The 23,507-nt window shown below is 46.3% G+C and overlaps 1 protein-coding gene across 1 annotated transcript in view; it reads right to left on the bottom strand.

Moving 5' to 3' along the window:
* The window catches only part of LOC125388574 (inhibitor of carbonic anhydrase), a 40,392-nt gene that overhangs the window by 15,752 nt on the left and 1,133 nt on the right, over positions 1–23,507 (bottom strand). Inside the window, exons 2-11 of the mRNA XM_048416713.3 lie at positions 20,395–20,567; positions 18,051–18,159; positions 16,282–16,443; positions 14,209–14,356; positions 13,058–13,113; positions 9,565–9,743; positions 7,179–7,350; positions 6,086–6,228; positions 4,011–4,101; positions 2,376–2,432 (exon numbers count right to left, since the gene is read on the bottom strand). Of these exons, the coding sequence (XP_048272670.3) occupies positions 2,376–2,432; positions 4,011–4,101; positions 6,086–6,228; positions 7,179–7,350; positions 9,565–9,743; positions 13,058–13,113; positions 14,209–14,356; positions 16,282–16,443; positions 18,051–18,159; positions 20,395–20,567 (1,290 nt within the window). The remainder of the gene's footprint in view (positions 1–2,375; positions 2,433–4,010; positions 4,102–6,085; positions 6,229–7,178; positions 7,351–9,564; positions 9,744–13,057; positions 13,114–14,208; positions 14,357–16,281; positions 16,444–18,050; positions 18,160–20,394; positions 20,568–23,507) is intronic.

The raw sequence follows: 23,507 nt of genomic DNA on the forward strand, positions 1-23,507 counted from the left end.
TATTTGGTTCAATACAAAGCCTTCTGCATGCATGCTTTGACTGAACCTTTTCTACCATAGTCAACATTTGTCTGAACTGTCTTCTAAACATCCTTGGTGATCTCCATTTGCATGTGACTAAAGCTCCTGGGAATTTCAACTGCTCTTGAAACAGGTGTGTTGTTTCTAACCATAAAAGATCAGACTAGAATACTAGGTTGATGAGCAGCCAGTCCTTGGCTTTGGGGATGAGAACACAATGCAGAGAAGACTTCTTAGCCATCAGTCTAGAAAGTGGAGAGCTTCAGGGTCCTGTCTTACAGGGAGATTAGGGTTAAGCAGGGACATGACACTTCAACTTTGCACTCTGGTGACTTTTATGAAGCATGGCCCAGGGGCCTCTGTGATCTGGTGCTCAACAGGGACAAAGCCCACCTGAGACTGAATGTGCTGTGCTGTGCTGGGCCAAGCCCTCAGCTCCCCAGATCTCCACTGAGCCTAAGTAAGAATCCGTGTTCACCCTCGGACTCTGTGTCGCTGTGAACTTTTAAACCTTATCATTAAATCCAACATTATCATTAAATCTAACAAAACAAACTTCCAGCCCCAGCCAAGGAGTGTTTGACTCAGTAGAAAGAACCCAATAAATTTCATTTCCAACAGATTCCCAGGTGATGATGAAGATGCTAGTCCAGAAAAGATATCCAAGGACCATGCTCCACCTGCTACTTTCAAGACTGGACACTTCAGGGGAGATATAAGCTCCTTCGGCCTGTGTAAAGAGGCCAGGCAGGAGAACTTATCTCCTGGTTGTGTGTCCTGGTTAGCCTTATGTCAGTTTGATACACAAACTAGAGTTATCTGAAAAGAGGAAACTTCAACTGAGAAAATGCCTTCATGAGATTCGGCTCTAAGGCATTTTCTTAACTAGTGTCTTCGTTAGGTTTTCTATTGCTGTGAGGAGACACCATGAACATTGTGATTCATATAAAAGAAAACATTTAATTGCAGTGGCTGGCTTACAGTTCAGAGGTTTAGTTCATTATTGTCATGACAGGAAGCAAGACAGTATGTAGGCAGGCATGGTGCTAGAGAAGGAGCTAAGAGTTCTTACATCTTGACTCACAAGCAACGGGAAGTGGTCTGTCTCACTGGGCATGGCTTGAGCATGTATGAGACCTCAAAGCCTGCTTTTACAGTGGCACACTTCCTCCAACAAGGCCACACTTACTCCAACAAGCCACACCTCCCAACACTGTCATTCCCTTTGGAGACCATTTTCCTTCAAACCACCATAATTTGGGAGGGCCCAGTCCATTGTAGATAGTTCCATCCCTGGGCTGGAAGTCCTGGGTTCTATAAGAAAGCAGGCTGAGCAAGCCATAGAGAGCAAGTCAGTGAGGAGCACCCCCTTCATGGGTCTCTTCATCAGCTCCTGCCTCCAGGATCCTGCCTTGTTTGAGTGCCTGTCCTGACTTCCTTTGGTGATGAACTGTGATGTGGAAGCACAAGCTGGAAAAACCCTTTCCTCCCCAGTTTGCTGTTTGGTCATGGTGTCTCATCCCAGCAATAGTAACCCTAAGACAGGGTGGTTTGTTTTAAAGATCAGGTTAACTCCCTCATCAATAAGTTCCAGCTAACCACAGGGTAGTTCCCATTTTCCTCCTCTTCCTCAGCAACCCTGCGAATCTCCTTCTCACATGAGGCCTCACCTGTTCCTAGAAGTGCCCACATGGCTCCTGCCCCAGGGTTGACCTTCATCTACATTTCTGTGCATGAAGGAACACAGCTCTGTGTCAGGAAGACTTGGGGATCCCACTTACTTCAACACTTCTCAAGCTCTGCTGCCCCTGGGAAGCCACCCGGCCCTTGGGCCTTCGTGTCCTCCTCTAGATCCCATGAAGCAATAATGTTCATTCTACCAGATTACTGAGGAGAATAAACAGGAGCCATGCTAACAGAAGTCTTTTCAACTGTGGGATACCCTGCAGACATCAATCATTATGACGGCCTTGAGACAGTTTTGTACATCAGCAATAACCTGGCTTCTTTTTTCAACTCGAATAAGTTTGGTTTTATTTATTATTTTTTTCAAATTTTATATGTGTGTGTGTGTGTGCCTGCATGAATCTATGGGTACAGATTATGAAGGTACCAGCAGAGGCCAAAAGAGGGCACCAAAGAGGGAACTGGAATTACAGATGTTTGTGAGTCACCTGATGTGAGCACTGGGCATCAATCTTGAGTTCTCAAACTTGGGTCCTCTGTAAGACCAGTAATCATACTCGCTGCTAACCCCTCTCCAGTCCCCAACTGTGTTTACTTTTAAGGCTTCTGTTATCCTCTTCCTAAGCAACAGGCTCTGCCTTTAAACCCGATGTTCCTGGCCCACTCACCTTCCAAAGGTGCATTCACACACAGAGATCCCAGTCTCTCGCCACCATGCGTAGACACTAAAAAGAAAAACAGAAACATTGAAGGTTGTTGTGCGATGTTTCGACTGCATTCTGACAATAAAGTTTTCTTTAAATCAGAGGGCCGAGCTAGCTACTAGCCGACCAAACTTAACCATAGAGGTCTGGGAGGACTGAAGTTAGATAGAGAGACAGGAAGTAGTAGGGTGGGGCTTAGAGAGCTTCTCGGCTCTTTTGAATGAAGGAACAAAAGAGAAAGGAGATCGCTTCCCCCGCTGCTTCTCTTACCCCATTCAGGTTCTTACCCCACATCTATCTCCCAAGTTTTTATTGAAAAATTAGATAAATGAATCAGAAGGTCCATGTTAAACCCTCATGTAAGTTACTCTATCCAAGCTGTGAACTTCTCAACCTCTACTGAGATTGACTAAAACGAGAAATGTAAATTTAGTGATCTGTCACTGGTTATCAACTGGCAAAGGTTCTACGGGTGCATTTAACCCCCTCTCCTTCATCCCAGAATCTCTCCAAGACTCAAACAGATGCAAAAATAAAACAAGGTGCCCCTTGAAGGGGAGGAGAAGAGAGACCACAGCAGATACTGGCTGGGATCCTTTTGAAGTAGCTGTCTGGTTCTGATGTCTTTCCTGAGCTAACAGCAAGTCTAACCCCCGGGCATTTGGCAAGCACTGTGATGGCTCTGCCCATCCCACACCCTCCAGTATTGTTCCAGTCATAATAAGAGGTATGAACTTGAACTCTTTCTGTCTGTAACTGTCCTGGCAGGGGCAGAGATACTGAAAAGACAGACACTTGTTCCTCCTCACTTTGACTCAGACTATTGAAACAGCTGTCCCCAAGGAACTGGAATTCCTCCAGGAATGTTGTTCTGGGGAAGGGAAAGACTGAAGTACTACTGCCAGCCTGAGGAAGAATTTGTCGCCCAAGGAGAGACTTCATAGAGTTCTGACACTTGTCAAAGCACCTTGCAGGGGAAACTAAACTACATGCTGGGTCAATGGTGAATGAGACCACACCATCACCGGGACTGCTCATCTGTGTGGATCTCTTTCTCTTGCCTTCTATTTAAACTTGAACCTTCATATTAGATTCCTGAAGATGGACTTGGGGGTCATGATGCCTCCTATTGTTCCTCTTGCTTGCGTGGCTATGGTGAAGAAGTCTCTCTTCTTCTTCTGCTTCTTCTTCTCCTTCTGCTTCTTCTTCTCCTTCTTCTTCTTCTTCTTCTTCTTCTTCTTCTTCTTCTTCTTCTTCTTCTTCTTCTTCTTCTTCTTCTCTCTCTCTCTCTCTCTCTCTCTCTCTCTCTCTCTCTCTCTCTTTCTCTGACTTTTCACTATTATGTGACTCTTAAGTTGGTGTATTGAGGGGAATGGTTGAACTGTCATGGCTGCCGGGGCCCAGTCCTTGATCCTAAAACCTTTGCAAACAGGTCTAACACCCACATACATAGCTGAGCTGACTCTGTTGGGAAGTAGAAGATTCTACTTCAAAAGCCCTAAGATACAAATATAGTATCATTATCTTACCAGAAAAAAAATGGCACTATTTCTTCACATTTCTGTGCCCCCACCCAGACAGAAGCAGAGTCCCACTCACGGTAGTTCTCGCCCAGGACGGGAACCAGACCGCAGTGGCCAGCGATGTAGGCAAATCCTCCATCCAAGCTCATGGCGTCTGCTTCTCCTTTCTGAAGGTAAGAGAGAAATTGGTTGTGAACTGTATGGCTGTCTTCCATCCCACCAACCCTCAGAGTCTTCAATTCATGAGTTCCCGTTATGTGTACTTATTTAACCAGACTGTGGCACTCCCAAGTCTTCTGCCGTGGTAACATGGAAATTAGAAAACCAGACCTGTCTTTGTCCTGTTGGCTAGAAACAAGGGTCCGACTCAGGCCGTGCCCTCGGGATATCCCTGTGTCCTCCTAGGAGATCCCTGAACATGCACACAGCACACTTTCTTTATGACTATTGCCACTTAATTCAACAACCCATGTGCCAGGCTCAGGTACTCTATTTAACCTGCTTCATGGAAAATGTTTTCTTTCAACCAGTGGAATCAAATCTGTCCCCCAAATCCGCACTCAAAATGGCACAAGAAATGTTTCCAACAAACTAATAAATAATTAACAAAATGATGAATAACCATTAAATAATTCATTTGTAATTAACTTGCTATTTCAATCATTTTTTTCTAAGCAGAGCAACTACTGTATTCTTATAGTCCTAAATAAGATCACTGAGATAAAAGTAGTTAACTGGAGTGTAGCTCATACTTGTAATTCCAGCACTGGTGAGGCTGAAGCAGGAGAATTGCCACGAGTTCAAGGCTAATCTGAGCAACATAGTGAGTGCCAGACCAGTCAGGGATATAGAGTGAGACTTTGTGCCAAACACCATCAACACCAATTCACATATGTGCTTCACTTTTGACTCCTTGACAGCCCTAGAAATCTAAAACTAACCAGGGTAAGGAAAAGGTACCCTGTGCCAGGCTCTTTCTCAGCATTGTGCAGTGGCTGGGGCTGTAGATCAATGGGAAGAGCAAGGGCCAACTTTAATGCCCAGTACCAGCCAAATGGCAAACTCTCAAAAATAATAATAATAATAAAATAATTAAATGAGTGACACACTGTGAATGCACATATTTAAACACTGGGCAATGACTCACTCACCACGCCTCATAAAGTCAGATACAACAGGAAGTGTCGTTTGAGAATTAACAAGCCAATGCAGAAAGGTGTTAAATGATTTGTCTGATGGGTGGTCGAGTTCCTACAGTAACCACTGCACCACATTGCCTCCAGGCCCTGGCTCCTCAAAGTACACATCCGTAAATACTGTAAGGTATGTATAGTTTTTCTCAAGACAGAGTTTCTCTGTGTAACAGCTCAGGCTGTCCTGGAACTCAATCTGTAGACCAGGCTGGCCTCAAACTCACAAAGATCTGCCTGCCTCCTGAGTGCTGGGATTTAAGGTGTGTGCCACCATTGTCCTGCAAATTTTATATTTATAAAATGACCGAAAAGTACCCTGAGGGCTTTGATGAGGTTTGAGAGAGTTAATGGAAGTTTACATGTTGTGTAGAAGGTAGCTGCAGAAATATTAGCTATATATTAAGATTAGCAATGAACTCAAAAATACTGACAGTTACAGGGATAAAAAATTCCTATCTCATACATATAATAGCAAATAATTTATTAAATAATCCAAATATAAAAACTATCAATTAGCTAGATAAATTGACACTGAAATATTTAGTAGGAAATCATGCAGGATTTGGGGGTTTTGTTTGTTTGTTTGTTTGTTTCAGACAGTCTCCTGTAACCCAGGCTAGCCTCAATCTTACTATGTAGCCAAGGATAGCCTTAAACTGATCCTCTTGCTTTCATCTTCCGAGTGCTGGGATTACAGCTGTGCACCACCGTGCTTGGATATGCAACTATTAAAAACATATTTTAACTTCTGGTTTCATTGTCTAAGAAAGTGCACCTGCTGTGTCCAAGACTTTAAATAATAAAAGTAGCTAACACGTATTAACAGCTTACTCTATGCCAGGCGTTACTCAAGAGTAACTCAAGTTGTAATCTTGACAACTGACAAACTTTGGAAACTACAGACCCAACAAAATCTGAATCCAAATCAGGGGCCCGATGAGGAAGTGGGACTTCCTACCGTGATGGCAGCAATGCAGTCCTCAGGAGTCTCCTCCGTGACGCATGCCAACGCTCCCCCACTCACAGCACTCCAGTGGTCACACTTGGCCCTCTCCTGTTGGCCCACCGCACACCACTGCACCCTCCGGGAGTCTTCCAAACCTAGGACACATAGAGATGATGCAAGGACCTCCCAAAAGCCCCAGGTGACTGCAGACATGCTGCCCAACGGGGCATCACTGAAGGCAATGAGCGGGTGTGACTCATTTCATGCCACAGTCACTGGCTGCCTGTCATTGTCTAGGAGAAATAGAAATCCAGGCATTCGTGCAAACCAGTGACACTGGAGCTCTTCCCTCCCTCCTGATGTCACCTCCCCAGGGAAGCTTCTCAGTTCTCCATCCCAGAGTTGGGCCTTCTGGAACTTTCCTTTGCAGATCCCATGGAAGTCACGTGTTCTGCTCTGATGGTCTCATTGCTGATGCTCACCCAGTGCATTAGCTTCCACCTAACACTCTGTAGATGCTCAGGGACTATTGTTTGATTAAAAGGAGGGTGAAGACAGAGAAGAAGCAAAGAAAGGGATGGAAAAAGCCAGTGGGGAGTGGCAGCTGCACTCAAAACCTCTGGAACTCCTTTTTAGTTCTGCTCCTGATTGTGGTCATGGCCATGTTCTCATGTCAGCTTAGGGTGGACTGTCCTCCCTATTGAACAGACCCGTTTGTCACTGGGTGAATGGAGCCAGTTAACACATGGATCCAGAGCCACCATTGCATTAAGTTGTCTATAATATGGAGGTCCTGAAATCCCTTTTGTATGGACTGGAAGAACTCCTCAGTAGCAGAGTCCTTGCTTCACATCTGTGAAGACCTGGGTTCAAGTCCCAGCACCACCACTTCCACCATATAATATTTTTGTCATTAAATAACTTAGATCTTTTCCCTGGCTCAGCCGAACATCTGTTCATTAGCCCAGGATATTGAGCAGCTCTCGAGGGCTTTACAGATCAATAAGGTTAGGTGGTATTTGTAGCCACCAGCTAATTTTAGTCCGCGACTTCTGCCTCACCCTGTGGTGAAGCTTGGCAGGTCTCTCCACGGGGCCTGACATACCTCTCTTTAGTTTCTTAATGTCAGAAAAATACTCGTATCCCAGGTACAGGTTGATGTCCATCTTTGGAGGAACCCTTAGAAATCCCTGAGCAGCATCAGTGAACAGCAGGTCTTTCCCGTGAGGGGAGCCAAAGAGCTGGAAAGCAGACGACTTGCCGTGTCCAAAATGTTCCTGTTCGGAGGCAGGAGAAGGAATGGAGGGACACTGTTGACGTGGGGTGAAAGTGAAGACAAAATGAACCCAAACTAGGTAAAGAGAAGGGAGGGGAGAGCCATGCGGTCATCCTTGGCCAGTTTCTTCCTGCTGTTCCAGCTGCCTGCAGCTAATAGCACTTCGAAAATACTAAATGGAACATTTCAGAAAGCAATAAATTTTAAATAACTTTAATTATAGTGAGTATATGGTTGTATTTTCTATATATTATTATTGTTGAAAATCTCTTACTATGCTTAATCTATATATTAATCACTATCATATATCTGAGTGCACAGAAAAAAATACAAGACAGTTGTTGACTCATAGTGGTTTGAATTTGATTTTTTTTTTTAGCACAATGATGAAGGTTTACTGGAACACAGTTCACTGCATCAAGGAGTATCTATCTCTTTATCTATCTATCTATCTATCTATCTATCTATCTATCTATCATCTATCTCTATCTATCATCTATCTATCTGTCTTTCTGTCTGTCTGTCTGTCTGTCTATCATCTATCTATCTATCATCTATCTATCTGTCTATCTATCATCTATCTAACTATCATCTGATCTGTAGGGTTTAGGACTGTCTGCAGTTACAGGAATCCACTGAGGATTTTTATTTTGTTTTTGTTTTGGGGGGGGGTTGTTTTGTTTTGGAGACAGGGTTTCTCTGCAGCTTTGACTGTCCTGGAACAGGCTCTGTTGACCAGACTGTCCTTGAACTCACAGAGATCTGCCTGCCTCTGCCTTCTGAGGGCTAGGATTAAAGGTGTGCACCACCACTGCCCAGTTCCACTGAAGATTTTAAAGTAACCCTTTACACATAGAGGGAAATATCCTGTACACAAAAGCAGTCACCAGGGCTTCTAACAAGTCTCTTCATGGAAAGTTTTGCTCAAATTCCATCCAGTTCGAGTCATGTAGACTCAGGGAACTGCTAGGGTCTGACCCACAGATCTGTAGAAAGCGATTTGAGTTGGTATCGTGCCATGCAGCTGCGGTAGGACTCTTGCTGTGTGTTCCCATGGGCAGGGTGATGGTGGCCACTTGCTTGTCTGTTTGCCCTGCTGGCAATGCTAGACTTCTCCCTGAAGTTGCTTGCTCCAGCACATTGCCATTAGGGCTGCAGGTGTCCTGTACCCTCTCTTTACTCCAGGTTTCTTGCTAAGAACCAGTTATGAGAAGCAAACAGTCTTTTGTCTTTTCAGGCCTCCAAATACTTCAAAGGCCCTATGCTTGTGTCTCCTTGGCTTGGCCCACAGTTGTTCCTGATTATAGCTTATAGTAGCACCTGCCCATGTGTGCCTTCAAGGGACTGCATTTGCTAGGTTTGGTAGCACATATCTGTAATCCCAGCTCTTGGGAGGCTGAAAAAGGAGGATGAGGAATTTTAGTCCACCACTGGCTACACAGTAAGTTCCAGGCCAGTCTGGGCCACATGAGACCTGACGCTAACAATAATAAAAGTCAAATGACTGCATTTTGCCTCGCAGTGCTCTGCATGAATGCCCCCTGCTGCTGCCCCTAATAATCCTTCGCCCTTCCTCTGGGCACACGCAACTTATCCCCAGGGCTCAGGATTCTCCCCAGAATGCCTTTCAGATAAATTCCTCTGTTAAAGCACAAAGTAGGTGGCCCGTATTCTCAAGGTTGTGCAATTTCTCCTGGTGATAATGTGTGCACTCCGTGTGCCTGCGTGGATTCAAGGGCAGCTCTGTTTAGTCCATCTCTGAGTCTGACCACCGTGTTGACAGAGATGGGACAGGATACAGACGCTGACCGGGAGAGAGTGCCACCAGCACAGAGACAGGGCTCCTGATCTGGGGCCTCGGTCAGGGGAGTCCCAGGCCAGGGTGGGGTCATGAGAGAAGCACTTTGTTGGAGCAGAGGGGACTCTTTAGACCTGAAAGAGTGAAACAAGATAGGAAGCGCTTCTGAGAGTCTTTAGCTCCTAGGATGGTGATGCCAGTCACGTGACCCTGATGGCCTCTACTGCCTGTAATAAACCCAGACCAGGTAGGTCGTCAGTGAAGGGATCCTGTGCAAGCACCACCCACTGTGTCCTGAACACACAAAGACTTCTAGTCTGCAGTCAGATGGCAAGTAGGACCCACCCCCACCCCCACACACTGTACACACTGAAGAAGGGAGTTGTAAGCTGGGCAAAGGATGTTGGGCAGGGGTACCTGGGCCACTCTGAGAAGCTCTTGGATCAAGTCCTCCTTGCCGTCCACACTGCGAGCCACAACAACATGAGAAGGGACCCGGGCCAGGTGGCACTGCTCATACTCCTCCACTGGCCTGCGGGTATTGTCGGGGCAGAGCAGCTCGTACTGGTCCCTGTCTGCTTTCTGTGGCAGTACCTCTGAGGAGGGAAAGTTCTGGTGAGCAGACTGAGCTAGGAGCCGTGCTGACCTCTGCCCACCACCACAGAGCGAGTGGGCTGAAGGGGACAGAGACTCCTTTCCAAACACGCATCACACAGGTGGGAGAGCGGAGGACTCCGCAGGGTAAACAACTGGTTTACACTCCCATTGCCGGTCACCCAGGGTTGTGTACCACACCTGGCCAAGGCACCCTCCAGCTGCTCATTTCCCTGCAGCTCTGCAAATAAAAATGGTGACAGCAAACACACGTTGAGCAATGACCACCCACGCCACTGTGCACAGGGCTCCTGGCTGCTCAGGTCTCTTTATACCTAAAGGAGGCCAGACGTGGAATGATCACATTATAGACGTGAAGAGACAGAGTCAGCGTCTCATTGGTGCTGCCATCCTGGGGCAACTCATGTCCCTCACAAAAGCAGCCAAGTTCTCCAGAAACAGAGCCTGCTGGGAGAAAGCAATGACAGGGTCGAGGGTGAAAAGGAGGCTAGGGTCCCAGTCGGGGAACTCTGCAGGTGCAAAGAACAGGTTCCTCGAACGCCATGTTGATTTTCAGTGCATTCGTACATTGAAGTCCTAATCCCCAGTGTCTCCAAATGTGAAGTTACTTTAAAGTAGTCCTTACAAATGTCCACCAGTAGGATGTGACCATACTGGAATAGAGTGGGCTCCTAACCCAATACAACTAGTGTTCCTGTGAGAAGAGGAAATGGGACAGAGGTGTGCACGCAGAGAGTCTACCATGTAAACATGAAGTCAGACAGTGAAGAAGTAAGATGTGTATGTACAAGCCAAGAAACACCAGAGATGGCCAGCCAGCCAGGAGAGCGGCACAGAAGAGTCTTCGTCATATCCTCAGAAGGAATAAGCCCTGTTGACCCCGATCTTGAAATTCTAGCCTCCAGGAGAAGGATATGATGTGTTTCTATTGCCTAAACCACCTAGTGTGTGGCACTTTGTATTGGCAGGCCTGGAAAATGAACACAGTCTTTGGGACTGAAAAAAGTCTTATACCGAAAGAAGTGGAGCTGGCCTGGTAGTGCAGGCCTATCCCAGCTACTCATGAGGCTGAGGTAGGAGGATTGCAAGTTCATGGCCTGCCTGGACAATAAAGTGAGCTCAAGACTATCTCAGCCAACTTAGTGAGGCCATGTCTCAGAATGAAGGAAGTAAACAGAGGGCTGGGAGTACATGGCTCAGTGGTACGGCCCTTGCTGGATGTGCAAAGCCCTCACTTCGATCAGTACTGGAAAAGGGGGGCAAGAAGGAAGCAGGGGGTTACCATTAGATTCTGGGGATCATTATTCTTTTTTCTGAACTATCATAAATTCAATATGTCACAGAAAAAACACATGTAAAATCTTTATATTAAAAATATTGATTAAATATGGAACACCTACCTGTAATCTACTTAGAAAAATTCAAAGAGCCAGGTGTGGTGGAGCATGCCTTTAAGGTAGAGGCAGGTGGATCTTTGAGTTCGAGGCCAGCCTGGTCTATGAAGCAAGTTCCAGGACAGCCAGAGCTGTTACACTGAGAAACCCTGTTAAGAAAGAAAGGAAGGGGGAGAGAGAGAGAGAGAGAGAGAGAGAGAGAGAGAGAGAGAGAGAGAGAAAGAAGAAAAAAATCCAAGGAAAGAATTTTTTATTTTAATTAATTTTAGTCAGGGTCTCACTATATAGTCTTGGCTGGCCTGGAACTCAATATGTGGACCAGGCTGGCCTCAAATTCACAGCATTCTCCTGCTTCTGCCTCCCAAGGGCTAGGATGAAAGGCATGTACTACCTTGCCAGACCATGAATATTCAGTAATTTAGTAACATTAAATTTTAAGTTAAAAGGAAATCCATGTGCTCTAACAACCTCAGGAAGAAAATGCCCTTCTGCCTCACTCACCAGATGGCCAAAGTAGCGGTGGTGGTGAACCCTGACTTACCATCGATAGTCACTTACATCCCACATGGAGGAGTGTTTCAGAAAGTGCTCCTTGGACGGCAAGTGGAGGTCTTACTACCTTGGTAAAATAAGCCAGAATGGTCTGGGACAAGCCTGCTCCTTCCCAGAGGGAGGGTCTTTTAAATCTAGTAAGTGCTAGGAGATGCCACCTGCTGGTACAACCATGGTAACACAGGCATCCAAAAGCTGCAACAACAATTATTAGAGGCAGTTTGGTTCTGGAAGATAAGACCCAAAAGGGCCTTAGTCTTGAAAATTGTTGATAATACGACACGCCCCAATTTCAAAAATGCTAACACACCAGTCCAGTGCGCAGCGATGAGAAGGTGAACTGTGAATGGCTGAGCAAACGAGCAAAGGATGCTGACGTCATCACAGGGGAAGGCATCTAGGTTGTAACCAAGCCCAGGGTAAACTGTGAGGATCTGAAAGCTTCCTGGAAGAATTTGTTATAAAACTGAGCTGAGCATTGAGCTAAGCATTGAGCCGCATAGTGTGTCTGTATCTGATATTTAATCGGATACAAACCAAGAATTTGGCCAGGCCTAGTGACTTTTTTTTTCTGTAAACCCAGCTACTTTGGAGGTTGAACAGGAAGGCAGGAAATTTGAGGCCTGCTTGGGCTACAGAATGAGTTGAAGACCAGTTGGGAAACTTAGTGAGAGCTTGTCTCAAGAGACCAAAAATATTAAATGAAAAGCTAAAGAAGGTTTAGTGTTTGCCTAGCATGCATGAGGCTCTGGGCTCAGTGCACAGAATTTACACACACACACACATGAACACATGCATGCACATGTATGTACGCACACACACATGCACGCACACACACACACACAATTCAAGAATATATAATATTAACTTGTCTGAAATTGTTCCTTTGCTTATCTGAGCTAAATTGTCCAAAATGGTGGAAAGGTTTACTGTGTTATTTTTGTTTTTAATTAAAAATAAGGAGGGGGGGGTGTTTTTCAAGGGTAAAGCATTTGTCTAGCGCATACAAGGCACTTGGCTTAATGCCTGACATTGCAGAAATAATTTCTTTCATTATTGGAAAGTAGCAAATAGCAATCCAAAAATCAGGTTAACTAGACTTATGGAGGTGTCTATAGGTTAGCTGAGTGAGCAGGGGAAGGGCAGGTGCAGGTCCCTGATAGGGAGGTCGTCAGCAGATATGAGCTAAGAATAAGTGGGGTCCTAAATAATGTAGAAATTGTGGGAATGCTTTCCTAAAATCCCTTCTGTGCCATTAACAGTCTCAATACTACCCTTTTCTAGAAGTGAGACAGAGTCCAAGCCTTTGGCCAGGCTGGGGCCCGCTTTACTCTTTGTCCAGCACTTACCAAACACTGTCAGGTGCCTCACGAAGCTCACATCCCCCGCACCATCCTGCAGACATCTGCAAACAGGACAGCCAAGGTCAGGCACTCTGCCTAGGAACACACCTCACCTGGCTCTTGTGCAATGCCTCTTAGGATCTGCTGGGGCCTTGCTCACAGGTTCTTAGGCATCCATCTGTCTTCAGAGAGGCAATGGCCTTATCTGAAGCCTTTAAAACATCACAGCCAAGCTGAGCCATGAATCAGGCAGGAGACCTAGACACCAGCATTGCAGGCAGTTCTGGAGAAGGATATCGAGGCAGACAGGACCCTTGTCTGCCTCTCAGAGAGCAGCTCCAAGCAACTGGCTTGGTTTTGGCTTTTAAAAGTTATCAGATAGCCCCAAAACCCAGTTAGTCCCTCTCTGGTTCGAGCAGTCACCTTCTTCCCTTACAGAGCATGAAAAGCCACAGGTAAAGTACCAAAGATGGCTAGCTGGCCAAAGATGGTTAGCTGGGAAGCTCCTGAGGCCTGTGTCTGCAAATCCCAGTCCATAGCTGGGAAGCTCCTGAGGCCTGTGTCTGCAAATCCCAGTCCCCAGCGATGAGTCTTTACCACCCTCCCCTGGCACTTCTGTTATCATGAAGAATAGCATGTTATGGTCCCAGCTTTGGGGAGACAGTGAGGTCTCCCACAAAGAAGATTGTTCCTCAGGATGTTTAGGAGCAGGGGTAGGCAATGGGAGGAACTCAGGACATCTGGGGGCCAGGGGTATGTCCTGTTTGATCCTGTGCCTTTGTCTCTCTATGATGGTTGGTATTATCAAGCTAGGCTGGACCATAAAACAAAGATCATATCTATGAGGCAGTTTCTAGGTTAATTAAGGTGGGAAGACCCACCCTAAATGTGGATGGTACTGTTTTACGGGTTGGAGGCTAGCAATGAATAACAAGCAGGAAGAGAGCGGTGCACCGGCCTCCCCTGCTCCATGCGACCAGTTTTCTCTTGCTCCTGCTGCCAGGCCTTCCCCATCATGATGGACTGTATCCTCTCAGGCTGTAAACCAAAAGTAAAGTCTCTCTTTCTTAGGTGGTTTCTTATCAGGTATTCGGTCACAGTTAGAAGAACAATAACTAATAGATGCCCCAGTTCCAGAGCAAAGGATTCTCACTCACTTGAGGGCCCCAGAGTAGCCGAAGTATGGTTCAGTGGAGGAGCAGGCACACTTGTCTGTCCCCTTCCCCGCACACAGTTGGCAAAGGCTGGGAAACGTCTTTCCATCCGCACAGGGGACGCAACTGCTGGAAAAGAATGTGGCTGCCGCTGCTCAACACAGAGACACGGGCCACAGGGTGTGAGCTGGCTAAAACCATCGGATTGTACATGTGTGAGAGAGTGTCCTACCTGTGGACATCTCTCAAGACTACTCCTAGGAGGTGAGAATGGGCAGGGAGTCTGCCGTAGGTGGCAGGCAATGCCCAGTCCAGAGTGAATACATGGATGACCCAGGGACCGTGTGTGTGAGAATCATGCTTATGTGTGTTCAGGGATCAAGCCTATGAAAATGTTCCCCATCTTGTCTGCTGCAGGGGATAAAAACTGCTGACCCTTGGGCTGGAGAGCTGCCTCACAGCTTCGGAGCACTAGCTGCTGCTCCTCCAGAGGTCCTGAGCCACCAGCAACTGTAGGGTGCCTCACAACCATCTGTAATGAGATCTGGTGCCCTCTTCTGGCCTGCAGGCAGACATGCAGACAGAACACTGTGTCTATAATAAATGAATACAAATCTTTAAAACAGAAAAAAAGCAGAAGAAGAACTGCTGACCCACATGGAAACAAGATGTGACCGGTGTCACGCGCCCTGTTAATTTACCAAAACCCCAGGATTGGAGAGATGACTCAATGGTTAAGAGCACAGACTGCTCTTCCAGGGGACCTGGGTTCAATTCCCAGCACCCACAAGGCAGCTCACAACTGTCTGTAACTCCAGTTCCAAGGAATCCAACACATTCATACAGGCAAACCAATGTACATAAAATAGCAATAAAAAAATTACCAGCCCCCTACAGGGCCAGGCAGAACACTGAAGAAGACAGGAACAGTCACCATGCAGTAGTTAGCTCTTCCTTGCATTAGACAAGAGCCCACCCCACTTCCAGTCCTTCTGTATGCAGAGTCTGTGGTGGCTCAAGGGATCCCTGATTTGAGGGGAGAATTAGTAAATCCTGCAGATGAGTCAGCAGAGGAGCAAGCTAGCAGCCACTGCCTATCTGCCCAGCCAGAAGTCCAGTGGTGTCTGTCACCAAGGCAAGAGAACACCCTAGAAAGGTCAAGACTCAAGGCTGTAGTCATTTATCAGACTCTGTCAGAGCCACACAGTTGCCTGTCCCTGTCCCTGTCCCTGTCCCTGTGCCTGTGCCTGTGCCTGTTACAATATGAGTACTGCAAAGGTTGACAGCACAAAAAATGGCGTGCCTTTGCAGAGTACAGGATCTGGTCACCATCTTCAAGGACTGAACAGTCTGGGCTCACTGTGGCTCATCCTACCTGCTCAAGAAGCCTGGAGCACTCAGGGATGTCTAGCATTAACCCAGTCATCCTGTCCTCGTCCAAGCACTCGCATTAATGTATAGAAGCCTGACAGCCTAGTGATGCTCCTGCGAGCCCCAGAGAACCTTCCTGGGAGGTTTGGAGTGAGGCAACCTTCCTTGGAGTCTTTCAAGGATAGCCTTGCCAAGACAGACCGCTATGGCTCCTGGGAAGGGGAAACTGACGGCTCAGAGACACAGAAGCATTGCTACTGGGAGAACCCTCAGCCAGCTCCTATGTGCTGCTGGTGCACACTCTAACTCCGTCTCAGAGAACATGTCTGAGCCGCGGCTAACTTGCATTATCAACTCAGCTGGGTTTGGACTCACCATGGAAACACACGCCTGGGTGTGTCTAGGAGAAGCTTAACTAAAGAGGGGAGATCTACCCTGGACACGGGTGTCACCATCGATGGGATGGGAGCCAGGATAAATAAAAGAAGAAAGCAATTGGGGACCAGCAATGCCTCAAGCTATTGCTGCCTTGCCTTACCCACCATGATGGACTGTACGCTCAGACTACAAGCCCATAAAGTCCTTCCTTCCTGAAGTTGCTTTTACTTGGTACTTTTATAATAACAAAACAAATGATTGATTGTGTGATCCCCCGCATAATCCAGTTAGACCACCCAGTGAGGGCCCTAGCTCCAGCTGCCTCACCTGTTTCTAGAGAGCCAGAAGGAAGCAGTTTGCTGAGGGGAGTATACCACCCAGCAGACCAGCCCATTCCGGCGTGGCAGGACTTCTTGCCCCGGAGCTGGTTCAGTTGAAATCCTGTACCCTTCTTCACCAGGGCCACAGCATAATAGTGGGTTTGCAGATCTGCAGAGGAGCAGAGAGAAAGAGAAGCCTAATGAAAAGACATTGTTACAACTAACCTTCAAAGGCATTTGCAATGTGGAACTTCAGAAGGTCCTGGGGACCTGCACCAGCCTCTAGCAAGAAGGGCAAAAAAAGAAATGGAAAATGCCTTTATCTGACAGGAGGAGAGAACTGACCCCTTTCAAGGCAACAAATGAATATTGCTGATGTTCCCTGACTTATAAGCTAGACTTGTTAGCTTTGCTTTATGGTAGGTGCCAATGCCAGTAGATCCTTCGAATTTCCAATATGGTCTTTCAAATGCAAGAAGATCCCTTCTTTGGAAGCTGGGCAGAGACTGTAAGCCATGGTGTCTGGTCAACCATGTGTTCACGGCAGGAAACAAACACTAGTCCATGGCACCATCTTGCTAAACTGGATGTTTGCCTGACTAGCTGTATTGAAAGCATCTGAATTTATAACATTCTGAGTTTATAATGGGTTTAATCTGGCGTAAGTCCATTGTAGGTTAGGAGACCTCCAGGGTCATTTTGCTGTGCTCTGTTTTGTTTCTGCCAGTCACCTCAAGCCTGCAGAATAAGAGGCCTGCCCGCTCCATTACAGGACTTGTGGGTGTTCCCGGGACCACAAGCTTTAGACCCTAGTCGCTGGGCTGTTGCTGCTTCTACACGGCCTTTTCTTCATTCTCTGGGTCTCTGCTTACAGCTCAGTCACAACGGTGAAGATGTGAGAGGAAGATGAGAACTGGCCCCAAAATACATCGGGGGCCTGCAAGCTAGAGTCGGACTGAGCTGGGCTGTGTTCCCACACACTGATAACAGTAACACACGAGAGTGCAAAGAGGTAACTCTCCCCTCATCCACTCCGTCAGAGCTTCTCTTCACACCCGACACAGATCTGTGTTGTATAAGACCTGTGGGAGGCAGTGCAAGGAATAGCCTGGTGTGTCCTTAGGAATGGTCTCTCATTGGCACAGCCCTAGGGATGGGTGACAGGTTCTGGATAACACCCCTCTCAGGATGTAACCATTCCACAGACCACATAACCAAGGCTGTTCCCACCAGGATTCACAAAAGCCACTGCTTCCTGTGGAGAAATACCGCAGCCTTTGTGGGCCAGTGAACAACACTGCCAAGCCAAAGAGCTCCCGAGACTTGGTCCCCTGTAATGTTAGTGTGATGGTTAATTTATACCATCAACTTGGCTAGCTTTGCAATCACCCAGGAGACACACCTCTGGGGGAGTTTCCGGGGAGGTTGACCTGAGAAGGGAAGACCCACCTCTTGAATGTGGGTGGCATCACTCCGTGGCCTGGGTCCTGGGGTGAGTAAAACTGAGAAAAAGTGGGCTGAGCACCAGTCTCTCTCCCTGTCCTCCTCTCTCTGTTTCCTGGCTACAGATGCAATGCGGCCAGCGGCCTCGTGCTCCCTCTGCCATGCCCCTCCCACCGTGGCGGACTCTATCTTTTCCAAATGTGAGCCCAAATCATCTGTTTCTTCCTTAAGTTTCTTTTGCAACAAAAGTAACTAACACAGTTGACAAAGTCCCTGCCAACCCCCGTGGCCACCATGTCACATTAGTGACACCGGGCCCCAGGGAGAACACACCGTCTTTTGATCCGTAGTATTCTGCCATGATAGGTTTCAGGTTGTGGTGGGGCAGGCCAGCCTCAGCCAGCAAAGCTCCATCAATGGTGACAGCATCTGCTTTGTTGGCCTGAAATAAAAGAGACCAGCCATGCGTGAAACTCATCACCCCTGGGGAAGAATCTTCAGGTGTCCTGCCAGAGACTTTGGCTCCATAGAATCTCCCATAGCTCAGACCTCTTCCTCCTCATTCCTGCCTACTCCATGAGGCTCTTGAGGGCTGAAAGAAGAAGTTATCACCACATGTAAACTGTTTGGTTTTCCTCCTCAGCCCTCAGCCAACTGACACTTGGTTCACTCGCCTCATCCTTGGATTGCGAGGTCTGTGAATGTGGGAACACCTGTCTGTTTTGTTCCCTGGTTAATCTCAGCGCATACGTGAGCAGCTAGGAGGGCAGGTATCCACATGTGTTCACTGAGTGAGTATGAGACCCGCAGAATGCATCCATCCTTGAGAACTCATGCTACATCGTCCACATCTGGGTCTCGGGGATCTGTCAGCCAAGGGTTCCTTCCTCCCTGCAGGAAGCAGCAGCCTCACAGCTAAGATGAAGTTGAGTCATTTCCTACCCTCAATGCAAACCATTCCTTCTATCCCTTAGTGATTGACATCCTTTTTTCAGTACTGGGGAATGAACTTAGGACCTTGTACATCTAGGCAAGGGCTCTCCCCATGAGGAATATTTCCAGCTCTCTTTTAATTCTTAAATGCTTGACACGGGGTTAACTAAGTTGCTCACACTGGACTTGAACTGACTCTGTAGGCTGGGAAATCCTTAGAGCCTCCCCCATTAACTGCATCCAGGCTTGGGTCACCAGACTCAGTTTATAAATTAGCTTTTAAAGTAATCTGGGTTTTTCAGGATGTAGTTTAGCACAGCCATCCCTCAGTGTCTGAGGGAGATTTCTTTTGATATGCCTGCAAAATATCAACCAAGGCTCGAGTCCCTGATAGGAATGGAGTGGAGTTGCACACATCCCATGCTGATCCTGATATACTTTAACCTGTCTTGAGACTACGGGTAAAACTAACCCAAGGTAGAAGCTGGGTACACAGTTGTCACACTGCACTATTCAATGAATAGAAATGAAGAGTCTGCACATGTTAAATACAGATGTAATTTTAAAAACCAGTTTTTGATCTGTCGTTGTTTGACTTTACAAATTCCATATTAAAATTATTTTATAATATATTTTCATATATATGGATGGATATACATATTTGTGTGTATAACTTAGGACATTACTGAAGACACGTATCAAAAGTCAACTCAAATTAACTTGGAAAAAGACACATCTAATATTAAAAGTCAAAGAGCAAGGTCACTAAGCCTGTGAACCACTGTCAACGCCATCAACATCAAGACTGAAGTCAGGGGTTTCAGGGATATCCCAGTGGTCAAAACTACTTGCTCTTATGAAGGACCCGGGTTCTCAGCACCCAGTAGTGATTCACAACTACCCATAAACTCAGTTCAGGGGGATCCAACACCCTCTTCTGAACTTTGAGGGCACCAGGCACATACATGGTATGCAGACATACAACATACATGCAGGCAAAACACTCATAAAGTAAAGAGAAATAAATATAAAAAGGAAGGAAGGAAAGTAGGAAGAAGATGGAAAGCAATATGAATGGACTAGACATGAACTCAAACCATCCCCAAGGAATCCAGTTCCTAATGACTTTTCTCTGCTTCACTCAGCTTCCCTTCCAGAGTCTTTCCTCCGCAGGTTCCAATAGCAGTTGCAAAAAGACGTCTTAGATAGTTTAACCTGCTCTGCAATGGCATAGAGACAAATGGCTATGACAAACCCATCTCTACTCTCCCATTATCTGTTTCTGTTTGTCTCTGTCTCTCTCACACATACACATGTGCACACGCATGCGCACGCACACACACACACACACACACACATGTATGCACATACACGAAGGCAAATTTCATAATTTTAAAAAAAAACAGCTTTTTGCACCTAAAAATGAAAACCCCACCAACTACGGTGATTCACATCTTGGTTCCAGCACTCCGGAGTCAGGAACAGGAACTCTATAAGTTCTGGGCCAGTCTGCTCTGTATAGAGAAATTTTCTTATTTATTTTTGAGTTTCTATAGATTCTTTTGGTGTATTAGATTTTGGTTAGTCGCAGATATGTTGCTCAACTTGAAGCCCATGTTAGCTGTTCGATTAAGTTTATGACTCTTGCTCCGGGTGAGTGCTGAGCAGCTGTCATCTCCCCTGCAATGAAAAGTATAGAAAAAGAAAAGGCGCCAACTTTCTTCTGCTGACAGCAGCGACTTACCGAGATGTCCTTGATGCACTCGGGGTACGAGGCTTTCATCACACAGCTAACAGATGGACCATCTGCAGGAAGGACTTTCTTCATATTGTCACTGAAACTGGAGCACTTGGTGGCCTCAGGATCTGACACAACACACCATCTTACAGTCCTCTCCGGAACAGCCAGACACAGCCCTAGGGGAGATAGTAGAGATGTCAGGGACCCATGGCTCTCACCTGCCTCTGCTGGCAGAAGGGATGAACACAAGATGAGGAGCTGGCTAAGGGGGCTGGATCAACGGCTCAGAGAGATGGTGCGGTCCTTTAGTCCTTCCAGAGCTTGAGTTCAGGTCCCAGGCCTGAGTCAGACAGCTTATGACCTCCTGTAACTCCAACCCTAGGGGATCTGGCACCCTCTTCTGGCCTCTGTTGTGAGCACTGCACTCACATGTACAACTCACCTAATGTGTGTGTGTGTGTGTGTGTGTGTGTGCATGCAATCAAAAATAAATATTTTAATGCTTAAAAAAATAGCACCTATTGAATGCCATCCACAAACTAAATTGGCTACTTTCTTCATGGGAATTCTCAGGACCCATTTTTTTTTTTTGCTCTCTCCTTTCCTTTATATTTAAAAAGAAAAAAAAGTTAAAATATCCAAAAAAGATAGCCACAGGATTAGCAATATGACACAGAAAATCCACACCTAAAGAGATATTCAAAATTTGACAACGGGGACTAAAAAAAAAAAAAATAAGCACACAAATTCTCACAGCAACACTATTATTTTCAATAACTAAACAGAAAGACCTTCAAGTGTGCACCAGCAGGATGTGTGCTATCATGTTCTAAAGCCTGAACAAGTCTCAAAAACAGCAAGTAAAAGAACCTAGCAAAAGGGCTTCATGATTCCATCTATGCAGAATATCTAAACAAAATATGCCCGCAATTCCAGTTCCCTAGAGGCTGAAGCACTAAGCACTCTGTCTCAAAACAATCAGACAAAAAACTAAGGGGCTGGAGTGAGGTTAGAGCACTGGCTGCTCTTGCAGAGGACCCAGGTTTGGTTCCCAGCACCCACATGGTAGCTCACCACTGTTTGTAACTGCTTGTGGTATTTTGAATGTAATTGGCCCCCATAAGCTCTTGGAGAGTGCCACTATTAAAAGATGTGTCTTCACTGGAATAGGTGTGGCCTTGCTGGAGGAAGCATGTCACGGTGGAGGTGGATTTTGAGGTCCCATACACGTTTAAGCCACACCCAGTGTCTCAGATCACTTCCTGTTGCCTGCTGGTCAAGATGTAAGAACTCTCAGTTCCTTCTCCAGTGCCATGTCTGCCTGCATGCTGCCTTGATGATAATGGACTAACCTCTGAACTGCAAGTGAGACTTCACAATTAAATGTTTTCCTTTATAAGAGTTGCTATGGGTCGGGCTGTGATAGCACACGCCTTTAATACCAGCATTCGGGAGGCAGAAGCCGGTGAATCCCTGTGAGTTTGAGGCCAGCCTGGTCTACAAGAGCTAGTTCCAGGACAGCTAGGACTGTTACACAGGGAAACCCTGTCTCGAAAAAACAAAACAAAACAAAACAAAAAAAGAGTTGCTATGGTCATGGTGTCTCTTCACAGCAATAGAAACCCTAAGACACTCTAGCTCCAGGTGATCTGATACCCTCTTCTGACTTCCCTAAGGCTCCAGGTACAACATGGTCTACAGATACACACACACACACACACACACACACACACACACACACACACACGAAGTAAATAAATCTTTTTTAAAAAACTAAACTAAAAACAAAGTCAGGGTGTAGCTAAGTTGGTATAATGTTTACACAGCATGCAAGAAACCTTGGGTTTGATCTCCAGCACCACATGAACTAGACATGGTGGTGCATGTGTATAATACAAGCTCTTCGGGGGGAGGCAGAAAGCTCAGCAGTTGAAAGTCATTTTCAGCTACATATTGAGGTCAGCCTGGACTGCATGAGATCCTGTCTCAAAAAAAAAATAATAATTCTTTTCTAAAGAAAGCAAATTGCTCGTCCCCATATGCTGAGGGGAGAAAGAAACCATTGCTGATCACTCAATAGGGGCCAAGTTCTCTTCTGAAATGATGAAAATAGTACTGGTTAGATTTTCATTGCCAACTTGATAAAACTTGGGAAGAGAGATCCCAAGTTGAAGAATTGCCCAGATCAGACTGGGGCGAGTCTGTGAGAGACTGTCTTGATTCATGACAGATATGAGAGGGTTCAGTCCACAGTGGGCGGTACCATCCCTAGGCAGATAGACATGGGTTGTATTAGAGAGCTAGCTGATGGAACTGGAAAGATGGCTGAGTAGTTAAAGGACCTTGCTCCTCTTTCAGAGCTAGTGTTGGGTTCCCAGCATCCATACCAGGCATCTGACTGTGTCTCCAGTTCTAAAGGATCTGGATCTGATGCTCTCTTCTGGTCCCCAGGGGCACTGCACACAACTGGTGCACATAATGACAAACACATACACACACATACATGACACACATAAATCACACACACACACACACATCATTACCTCAAGGTCAAGTTATTGCTTGATAATCCTCAACTGCCACTATTCCAGGACACTGTAACATTGAAATGCTGCCTGACTGCCTACATAGAAGTGCACGTGTGCGCACACACACACACACACACACACACACAGAGCTTCTTAGACTGCCTCTGTACAGACAGTTTCTATCGTCTTGCCCACGCTGGCTGTACCACAGTAGAGCTAATAGATTCTACTTCTTTCTTCTGTCTTTGGAAAATTTATTCACAGCCTGTGCATCGCTGGTCCATCAACACTACTCTGGCTTGACAACATAGAAATATGTTTAAGAGACTGTATACAAATAAGCCAAGGGTGAGTGGAGTCTGCTGACATAGGCAAGGTGTGCTGTAAACAGCGTACCACCACTGACCACCTGACAAAAGCAGAAAGAACACTCCGTGACTCTTTCAGACTGAAGGGAAGAGCTGCTGGTGGCCTTCTGCTCACTCACTGAACGGAGAAAGTTCTTGGACAAGGCTTAAGATATGTGTCCTTTCTGTCACCCATCTCCTGGGTAAGCCGCTTTGGTTGCTTTTTTGTCATTTGTTGCAC

Source organism: Myodes glareolus, chromosome 4 (assembly GCF_982192425.1).
Source record: "Myodes glareolus chromosome 4, mMyoGla1.1, whole genome shotgun sequence".
In the NCBI taxonomy this organism is placed as follows: domain Eukaryota; kingdom Metazoa; phylum Chordata; class Mammalia; order Rodentia; family Cricetidae; genus Myodes; species Myodes glareolus.